Raw genomic sequence first — 11,305 nt, forward strand, 5'->3', positions numbered from 1 at the left:
TGGTCACAGTAATAATGAGTCCCCTTGTGATTCTTCTCTGTTCTGTTTGTGAGTTAAGAAGGTTAAACCATATGACAGTTCTACTGGGCTCTGACCTCCAGTAGGTCTACTTATCATGAAAAGAAAGGGATGTTGCTCAGTTGTGTCCGACTCTTTGTGACCCCATGGACTGTAGTCCACCAGGCTCCTCCGTCCATAGAATTTTTCAGGCAAGAGTACTGGAGTGGGTTGCCATTTCCTTCTCCAGGGGATCTTCCCGACCCAGGGATCAAACCCAGGTCTCCCACATTGCAGGCAGACACTTTACTGTCTGAGTAACCTGCTAAATATCCTCTTCCCACCCTACCTTCCTCCAACTTCCACCAAAGATAGGAAGTCGGTGCTGAGTCTCTCATTTTTACAGTCAGTCTGGAGGTGAGACTAACACCAGGGATTCTGAACTCACCAGGTTTTGCAACTGACAGAGAACTCAAATCCACAGCCCAAATGCCATGCATTCAGGCAGTTGAGGGGGTATCATCCCCTAGCTGCAGCTAGGAAAACTGGAATCCAGAAAGGCTAAATGACGTGCACAAGGTTCCCAGCTGTCCTTATAGGGGAGACTAAGAGGGCCAGCAGCCAAATCTTCAGTATTCTTGTGTTTCCCTGACTCTACCATAACTATTTATTACAGAAAGGTTTTATTTCAGGTGTGAGCCAAAGCTCTGAAAGGAGTTATCAAATATAAAGTCAAGTCTTTACAGAAGCAAATCATAACTATAACCTCTTAATGTTCATATTATTGTCCATGATCAAGACACAGTTGTAAGAACTTTAATGCTAAAACCCTTTGCCAACTATTAATAAACAGCTATAAAGAAATTATGGCTTCCCAGGTGGCTCATTGGTAAAGAATTCACCTGCCAATGCAGGAGCCACAAGAGATATGGGTTCGATCCCTGGGTCAGGAAGATCCCCTGGAGTAGGAAATTGCAACCAGCTCCAGTATTCTTGCCTAGAAGATCCCATGAACCAAGAAGCCTAGAGGGCTATAGTCCATGGGGTCGCAAAGAGTCGGACAGGACTGAGGGACTGATTACAGGGAAATTATAATTTCCCTATCTACAACAGATTTCACGAATCTGGACACCAGAAACCATGTCAAGGGTACTCACAACTAATGGCAAAGGAATTCTAACCCAACATACACCGTGCATGGGAAGAAGCTCTATGCTCTGCTCACCTACAAGGTAATCCTGACACGTTTACATATGTGTTTACAGCTCTGCCAGTGTTTAGTAAGAGACTACAGAAGCCAAAAACTGTTCTATTTATCTGAAAAATTTCAATGCCATTGCTGTAAATAGCAAATGGTTTATTTTTAAAACTCAACCAGTATTTTTAAAGTTAAAACTCATTTCCCATATGTGTATAAGAAGCTCTTTTAGGCTGAAATAATCAGTTAAATCATCTAAGCCAAAATGATCATATTTTCCTCGCTAACTAACATAAAATTTGCTAGAAATGTACTCACAGAGAAAAATAGCACTCCCAACGTGTACTAAAATTCACATTTAAGAATCCCAACATTCACTTTAGGGATGATTTCACTCTTCTAAATGATCAGCCTCAACTCATTTAATCCCCCTACAAAATCCACACAAAGCATTATTTCTCAGGATTTTAAAGTGTATTAAAAGACACCACACAGATGAAAACAGGGACTGTTCTGAGTCTGGAGCATCTGAACACCAGTTCCCCTTCACTGGAGAGCAAACAGTAGGAAGTTGGATTCTCAGGCAGGGGCTGGAATCCTCGCCCACGGCTGGTACTGATGTGAAGGTGAAGGTATGCCACCACCAAGACGTCGGGTCACTGGCAGGCCCTGTTATCCTGGCAGGAAACTGGCTGTCCCTTCCCACTATGTCAAGGCTGAGTCCTACTAGCCCTTTAGCCCTGAGAGCATATCTCGCCTCGCTTCAGCCTCCCAACGACTTCCTGATGACCCATCCAGACAGCAGCACAGCCACACTGAGACCTCTGGGACCCTCCGCAATCTGAGGCAGTGAGGGCCACTGCTATCTGAGGCTGAAGACTGACTTACCAGGTGTACTGCCATAAAGTGTCAACTGAAGAGCAGGGAAAAAATATATCAATTCTCACAGAACACTCAAACTAGATAAGAATCTGACAGTTTCCTTTGCCGTGATGTGACACCGTTGCTTTTTTTAATGGAGAAAATCACTTTAGCCGGCCGAGCGGCCCCTTCCTGCTGCAACATGTCCTAGCACCCATTCACTGACTCTTTAAGCATGTCCTGATTTTAGCCTGTTTCAGAGCATTTATCTTCTTTTAATTCCTCCCATAACAACCCAAAGCAGTGTAGTCCAGTAACACTCTCCTCTTGCCTGACTTAACCACAAGAGTCCGACGTAACCACAGCCTGACTACCTCAGCAAATTTAGGCAAGGGACAGCATGGACAATTGAATGCCATTGGTCACCTGCAAAAGTCATTTTAGAGAGGAATCAACTCATGGTTTCCCAACATTTACCAGAGAAAAAGGAAAAATAAAGGCAAGCAATCTTAGGGGAGAGTAGCATCTCTGATTTCAGGAGTTAATCAGTTTTGAAACAGCCAAAGGTCAGCAGCAGAAAACAGAAAAGTCCCCATGATGAGAATAATCAGTAGATAGGCATTCAGCGATTGCATACCAAGTGTAAGAGTCACCAGTGCAGCGGCAATGCATGCCTGCTTCCGCAGCCCCACCTCCCAAGCCAGCAGCTTGCACTCCACATGGAGTGAGAGAGAAGCCTCTGGTCTTCTCCACACCCATCCACTGACATGCAGGGTTCTCCACACGTCCAAAAGACAAGAGCAGCAGGCAGGGATACTGACCAAGCATCATGCTCCCTCTGTTTCAGACACCAATCGTACTAATTCCCACCCATTCAAGTACTCTTCTGTTGAGCATCCACAATTAACTTAAAGACATGACAACAAGGTCTGAGATTTGAGGGATGTACCTGACTCTCTCTCCCCTCCAGGGGTGGTGGAATCTGATCAGCAAAACCAATCTTCCCTGGATCACCCATAAAGGCACTAACCTCATCCACGTTCTCAAAAGCGTTGATGACGTCATAGGGCAAACAGGACAGAAGGTCAATCACAAACCACGTCTTCAGGTAGTTCATGCGAATGAGTTTGGGGTCAGAAATCACCTCCCCAGCGGGTCCAACAAAAGTGGTGTGAAAATTCAGCACAATGTCCACCAAAAAAATGACATCCACGATGCTGTCCACAACCAGCCAGGCCACGTTGTTCTGCCTGGTTTTAAAGGAGACATTGTAAGGAACCAGGATGGCTGTGTAGAAGGTTAGGATCAGGATGATCCAGTCCCACGTGGTCTTAAAAACGCAGTAGTGTAAGATGATGTGCGGGGGAGTCTTTGGTGCCTCTTGCTTGTACTGGGGAAGGATGTCTGAGCCCAGCTGCAGAACCTGTGAGGAAAAACACAGCCAAGAGAGAACTAAGTGAGGATTTCATTGTGAGCGTCAGACCAGCCAGCCTCTGTCATGGACAAACACTCATGACGTTCCAGACGGATCAGGAGGTACAAAAACAGGAACTGGAGGACTATGGGAGAATAGAGTGAGCGCTGTAATATAAACGATCATAATGAAACAATAAATACACTAAGTACCTCACATACAGTGATTACCTCACAATTCTAAATACAACCTTGTTTGATTAGCTAGCTATTATTCCATGTCACAAGAGAGAGACTGGGACACAAGAGAATTAAGCAACTTTACTCAACAAATATTGATTACTTTGTCACCAGAATTGTTCTAGACACTGGGCAAATAGCAGTGAAGGAAACAGCATGATTCTTGTTCTTGGAGAGGTCAGTCTAGTAGACAAATCAAGACAATATCAAATTGTAAGAAGAGATAAATAGAGTGGATATATGTTTACATATAACTGAATCACTTTGCTGTACAGAAGAAATTAACACAACATTGTAAATCAACTATACACCAATAAAAATTAATTTAAAAAAAAGAAAATGTGGACAACTATAGTACCTACCTCATGGGGTTGCTGCAATGATTAAATATGTTAATATATGCATAGAGCTTAAAATTGCTGCTGTTATTTTTGTTTAATTGCTAAATTGTGTCCGACTCTTTTGCAACCCCATGGTCTGTAGCCCACCAGGCTCCTCTGTCCCTGGGATTCTCCAGGCAAGAATACTGAACTGAGTTGCAATTTCCTTCTCCAGGGGATATTCCTGACCCAGGGATCAAAAGCTCGTCTCCTGCATTGCAGGTGGATTCTTTACCACTGAGCCAGTAGGGATACCCACAGAGCTTAAAATAGTGGCTAATAAAGAATAAGTGTTTTATAATAATGATGATAACAATAACTTCATCACAGGTTGCTGTCAGGTATAAATTAGACAACATATATAAAATACCTAGAAAATAAATCTGAGTACTTGTAAAAAAAAATTTAAAGTATCATTAAATTTCTCTACTGACAAATTTTAATCAAATGATTGTGACTGTATTCCAATAAAACTACGTACAATGAAATTTTACTTTCAAAAAATTAGAGGCTGCGGGACACACAATGTTTTGATAGAATGTGACTTGAGGACCAGGACAAAGAGAGCGTTTGGACTAAAACCTGAAGGAAAGCAAGACACCAGTCATTCGAACTTTGAATGAAAAGTATCCAAGATAGAGAAGATAACTGGTGTAATGGCCTCAGGGTAGGACAAGTGAGATATTTTAAGGAAAGGAAGAAAGTCTGGTATGACTAACGCATACTAAACGAGAGGGAAAGGGATGCTAGACAACTCGACGGGGAAGCAGAAACCAGACCACGCAGGCCCTAGAGGGCCACAGGGAGGTGTTGGATTTTATTCTCAGTATGTCTCAGTGTAACTGGAGGGTCCTGAGTAAGAAAGTAATAATCAGATGCGTGTTTATGAAAGAATAAATTGAGGCAGAGGATTAGAGGGAAGAAGAGAATCAGAGAATTTACTATTATAGTCTGGGGGAAAGATAGGGTGATGGAGAAAAGTAATCTAATTTTGGATATATTTTTGAAGTAAAACCAACTGGACTTGCTATTGGCTGGAAAGTAAAGAAAAGGGAGGAGGGGTACTCACTACTTTATTCCCAAAACACAGCACAGTGACTGGCCCACAGTGGGCAGTACAGGATGATTTTTAAGTGAATGACTGAGCTTCAAGGTCATACAGCTAGCAAAAGATGGGACCAGGATCCCAAATGAGATCCAGCTGGATTAAAAACATGTGCTGCTCCACAGCAAGATTATATTTCCCTAAATAACAGGCTTTTGAGGAATCAGATTCAGTAAACAATGAAGTATAGAGAAGCCTGGCTCCAAGAAAGTATTGAGCATGGTTCTCACCCTCAATAATCAAAGGCAAGAAGCTCTGCTTTTAGAAGCCAGGCCAAGTTGGAAGGGACCCACCATACACGTCCCCCAGCTGCTCCTCTGTGGCACTTACGTGGTTCTTAGAAACACCTAGGTGAAACTTCCCCTTGTGTCATGGGAACGTCTTTGTACCTCTAGAGGATAAAGATCCCTTGTGCTGTGCTGTGCTTAGTCACTCAGTCGTGTCTGACTGTGACCCCATGGACTATAGCCCACCAGGCTCCTCTATCCATGGGGATTCTCCAGGTAAGAATACTGGAGTGGATTGCCACGTCCTCCTCCAGGGGATCTTCCCAACCTAGGGATCGAACCCGGGTCTTCCACATTGTAGGCAGATTCTTTACCATCTGAGCCACCAGGGAAGCCCTGGAATACTGGAGTGGGTAGCCTATCCCTTCTCCAGGGGATCTTCCCGACCCAGGAATCCCGACCTATTGCAGGTGGATTCTTTACAGAGCTGAGCTACCAGGGAAGCTCAAAAGATCCCTTAATGAATGTGAAATAATCTGAATATCTCTGGTCCCCCTCTGGTTGGCCCCAAGCCTTAAAGGTGAGAAAAAGAAAGCTATAAATTCACAGAGGGCCCAGTGTGTAGTTGGGGTATGAAAACTGTTTCTACCCGTCCCACCAATGCACAGAGCTCTTTGGGATTTTAACTTTCCTTCCCCATGGAAAGCAACTTACACAAGTTTGATTAAGGACACTCGGACCTGAGACCTCAGGTAGGAAAAGTGATTGGCCTGTTAGAATAAAACAAGTAAAAGCAAACTGAATGAGCCTTCTGCTTTCAGAAATATGGAGTAGACATACTTTTCCCTATTCCTCACTCTGATCAGCATGGTCAGTCACTCAGTCTTGTCCGACCCTTTGCAATCCTATCAGCTGTAGCCCACCAGGCTCCTCTGTCCATGGAATTCTCCAGGCAAGAATACTGGAGCAGGTTGCCATTTCCTACTCCAGAGGATCATCCTGACCCAGGGACCCAACCCACGTTCCCTGCATCTCCTGAATTGGGAGGTGGATTCTTTACCACTGAGCCACCTGGAAAGCCTGATTCCTTGCTCTAAGTACCTTGAAAAGTTCTAGACATTGAAAAAACTAAAAACATTACATTAAACAAACATTAAACTATTCTGAATGGTGGAGAAAGGAAAGCAAACTGGCTAGGAATAACAGTGGTGAATTCTCTGGCTTTATTTTCTGCCTCATATATTCCTAGACTTGGAGCTGAAGAAGGCAGCAACATGGAAATATCAGTGGGTGTAGACAAAAAGAGTCCCAATAAAAGCCCAGTCTCTCTAGCAGAAAAACTGGGAAGGGGGCCTCAACAGACAGAAAACTTTAGATGATAATCGCTCTACCTGTCAAAACACAACAGAAAACCTGTGGCCGCACTCCCATCTAGGCCAGCAAGGGCTACTAGGAAGCCGAGATTTCCCCCTTCTTGAGTCTGTAGTGAAGCATGCAGCCTCCACTTCGTTCCTACTTGAGTATTACCAGAGAAGGCCCCGCAGGGAGCACGGACTTCCTTTCACTTCCCCCAGCAGCAGTGAAGCCCACCACCACTACAATGCAGAGAGGGCTCAATGTGAGCTTAGCAGGGAACTCTTACTCTTATGCTAACAAGGAGCCCTAACAAGTGTCAGTGGAGGCTGAGTTGGAAACTCAGACTTCCACCCCTACCTGGTAGAAATGAGAGGATGCCTACTCCTTCCTCTATCTGTATCTGTGTCAAAAGTAGCCACCTAAAACCAAAGGTTTAAGTAAGATCCAGAGTCTCACAATATAATATTCAAAATGGCCATTTCAACAAAAAAAAATCAGTCACTATATCAAGAATCAAGAAAACACCAAACTGACGGAAAAACAGAAAATCAGTTGATGCCAAGAGTCAAGATGATAAAGATGTCAGAAATATCTGACAAAGATTTTCAAACATCCATCATAAAAAAAATGCTTGAATGGGCAATTACAGACACAAACAAATTAAAAAACATAAAGTCTCAGAAATAGCAAATAAATAGAAAAGAAACAGCAAAGAAACAGAAAGTCTCAACCAAAAAGAGAATACATAAACCAAACAGAAATTTTAATACCCAAAACTATGACAACTAATTTTCAAAATTCAATGGATGGGATCAACAGCAGAATGGAGGGGACAGAGGAAAGAATCAGTGAATTTAAAGACAAAACAATAGAAATTACCCAGTCTAAACAACAGACACAGAAAGGCACACCACATGATGATAAAAGGTAAACTCTCCAACAAGATTTAGAAATCCTAATGCGTGTGCACCAAACAAAAATGTTCCAAGCATATGTGAAGCGAAAACTGATTGAAAGATGAAACAGACAAACCTACACACCTCTTTCTCAACCTCTGATAGAACAACCAGACAGAAAGTAAGCAAGGATATAGAAGAACTCAATGACGATCTCAGCCAACAGAACGTAATCAACATTTATAAAACGCTCCACCCAAGAAGAATTTGCAGAATACACGTTCTATTCGAGTGCACATGGAACATTATTCAAGACAGACCATACACTGGTCCACAAAACAAACCTTGACAAATTTAACAGAATTTAAATCACACAAGGTGTATTCTCTGACTATAATAGAATCAAACTAGAAATCAATAACAGAAAGATAAGAGGAAAATATCCAAATACTTGGAACTAAATATCCAACACTTGGAAACAATACAATGCTAAATAATCTATGATCTAAAGAAGAAGTCTCAAGGGAAATTTAAAAATATATTGAACTCAGTGAAAATGAGAACATAACATATAAAAATTTGTGTGATACTGCTAAAGCAGTACCGAAAGGAGAATTTATAGCACTTAAATATATGTGTAAGAAAAAAGAAAAAGTCTCAGATCAATAATGTGCATTCTCACCTCAAGAACTTATAAAAGAGCAAAATAAAACTAAATCAGCAAGCAGAAGGAAGGAAATAACGAGTAGAAATCAATGAAATTGACAATAGGAAAACAATAGAAAAAAATCAGGGATTTTTAAAAATAAATAAAACCTATAGCAAGACTGAAAAAAAAAAAGAAAAGCCACAAATTACCAATATCAGAAATGAAACAGGAAATACAAGTATAAACTGTGGACACGCAAAATATAATAGGGAATGCCACGAACAACTCTACACATAAACATTTACTACTTAAATGAAATGGTCCTTGAAAAATACAAACTACCACAATTCATATCCCTATAAACTATGAGAAAATTGAATTCATAATTTTAAAACTTCTAAAAGAAATCTCCAGGCCCAGATGGTTTTAATGATATCAAAATTTAACCAAGAATTAATGACAATTCTTCCAGAAAACAAAAGTAAAAGGAATACTTCTCAATTCATTTTGTGAAGCTAGTATTACTCTGATTCCAAACCCAGACAAAGACAGTATCAAAAAAGACAACTACAGACTAATATCACTCATAAATAGAGCTGCAAAAATCCTTAACAAACAGTAACAAATAGAATTCAGCAATATATAAAAAGAATGACCAAATGGGAAAATTCCAAGGCTGGAAAGCAAATTCAATATTGAAAAATGAATCAGTGTAATAAAAAAAAATTTGACAATATTCAACATTTATTCATGATAAAAACTCAGAAAGAAATAGGAATAGAGGAAATTTTCTTCAACTTGATAAATAGCATCTATAAAAACCTAGAGCTAACATCATATTTAATGGTCAAAAACTGAAACCTTTCCCCCTAACATTAAGAACAAGGGAAAATATCAGCTTTCACTACTCTTATTCAATATAGTGCTGCCTCTGCAATAGGCAAAAAAGAGAGAGAGAAAGAGAGCAAAAAGAAAAAGAAAAGGAATAAAAGGCTTTCAGATTTGGTAGAAGGAAATAAAAATATTCCTATTTGCAAATGACATAATGGGATACATAGAATATCCCAAGGAATCTACATTCAAACTCCTCAAGGAATCTACATTCAAACTCCTAGAGTTAGTGAGTGAGTTCAGCAAGGTCACATAAGATAAGCATACAAAACTCATCATATTTCTTACACTAGAAATGAAGACCAGTGTTATACAATATCATTTATAATCACTCAAAAAAACACTTAAGTACAGGTATAATAAGCTTCCCAGGTGGCTCAGTGGTAAAGAATCCACCTGCCAATGCAGGAGATGTAGGAGACCCAGGTTGGATCCCTGAGTTGGGAAGATCCCCTGGAATAGGAAATGCAACCTGTTCCACCATTCTTGCCTGGAAAATTCCATGGACACAGGAGTCTGGCAGGCTACAGTCTGTGGGGTCACAAAGAGTCAGACATGATTGAGTGATTGAGCACACAGGTATAATAAAACATACAGAACTTTATGCCAAAACAAAAACAAAAGCAAAACATCTGACTAAAGAGATTAGAGAAGATATAAATAAATGGAGACACATGTAAATTAGAAGTCTTCAACATCTAAAGATTTCCATTCTCTCCAAATGTATACCGGTTTAGTATAATTTCTATCTAAATGCCAACAAGAGTTGTAAATATCCACAAAATTATTCTAAAAGTTATATGGAAAGGCAAAGGAATGGGAATAGATAGAACAATTTTAAATAAGAAGAATAAAGTGGGAGGAATCAGCCTAGTCAATTTCAGGACTTATTATATAGCAAAGTAATTAAGACAGTGTGATACTGATAGAAAAATAGACTCACAGATTAATGGAACAGATAGAGAACCCAGAAGGAGACCCACACAAATACTCAACTGATTTTTTACAGTGGTGCAGAAAGCAATTCAGTGGAGGAAAGACAGCCTTTTCCACAAGTGATGTTGGAGCAAAGGACATTCACATGCAGGAAAAAAAAAATGAGACTCAATATATCTTACACCTTACATAAAAAAATGGGCTTCCTTTGTGGCTCAGATGGTAAAGAATCACCTACAATGCAAGAGACCTAGGTTTAATCTCTGGGTCGGCAAGATACCCTGGATAAAGAAATGGCAACCCACTCCAGTGTTCTTGCCTGGAGAATTCTAGGAACAGAGGAGGCCAGTGGGTTACATACAGTCCCAGGGGTCACAAAGAGACAGACACAGATGAGTGACCAACACTTACATAAAAGTTATCTCAAAACGGATTGTAGGTTTAAATGTAAAATTATAGAAATTTCAGAGAAAAACATTTAAGAAAATCTTTAGGACCCAGGGTAGGAAAGTATTTTTAGACTTGAACCTCAAAACGGATTGTAGGCTTAAATGTAAGATTATAAGAATTTCAGAGAAAAACATTTAAGAAAATCTTTAGGACCCAGGGTAGGAAAGTATTTTTAGACTTGAACCTCAAAACGGATTGTAGGCTTAAATGTAAGATTATAAGAATTTCAGAGAAAAACATTTAAGAAAATCTTTAGGACCCAGGGTAGGAAAGTATTTTTAGACTTGAACCTCAAAACGGATTGTAGGCTTAAATGTAAGATTATAAGAATTTCAGAGAAAAACATTTAAGAAAATCTTTAGGACCCAGGGTAGGAAAGTATTTTTAGACTTGAACCCAAAGCACAATACATGAAAGAAAAAAAAATGAATAAATTGGACACTACCAAAAGTTAACAGTTTTGCCTTGCAGAAGACTCTGTTAGAAGTATAGAAACACAAGCTATGTACAACTTGGAGAAAAGATTTGCAAATCACATATTCAACAAAGAAATAGGATCCATGATATACATAATTTACAATATAAAAATCTCAAAGTGAAGTTGCTCAGTCATGTCCGACTGTTTGCAACCCCATGGAGTCTAGCCTACCAGGCTTCTCTGTCCATGGGATTTTCCAGGCAAGAGTACTGGAGTGGGTTGCCATTT

The 11,305-nt window shown here is 40.2% G+C and overlaps 1 protein-coding gene across 2 annotated transcripts in view; it reads right to left on the reverse strand.

The window, feature by feature from the left end:
• Positions 1 to 11,305, reverse strand: part of KCNH1 (potassium voltage-gated channel, subfamily H (eag-related), member 1) — a 438,757-nt gene that overhangs the window by 329,053 nt on the left and 98,399 nt on the right. The window contains exon 6 of one of the 2 annotated variants that reach the window (XM_010833882.1): positions 3,087 to 3,479. In XM_010833882.1, the coding sequence (XP_010832184.1) occupies positions 3,087 to 3,479 (393 nt within the window). Of the gene's footprint in view, positions 1 to 3,005; positions 3,480 to 11,305 lie in introns of both variants that reach the window. The other variant, XM_010833881.1, reaches the window with a different exon arrangement.

Source organism: Bison bison, unplaced genomic scaffold (assembly GCF_000754665.1).
Source record: "Bison bison bison isolate TAMUID 2011002044 unplaced genomic scaffold, Bison_UMD1.0 scf7180017863955, whole genome shotgun sequence".
Classification (NCBI taxonomy): domain Eukaryota; kingdom Metazoa; phylum Chordata; class Mammalia; order Artiodactyla; family Bovidae; genus Bison; species Bison bison.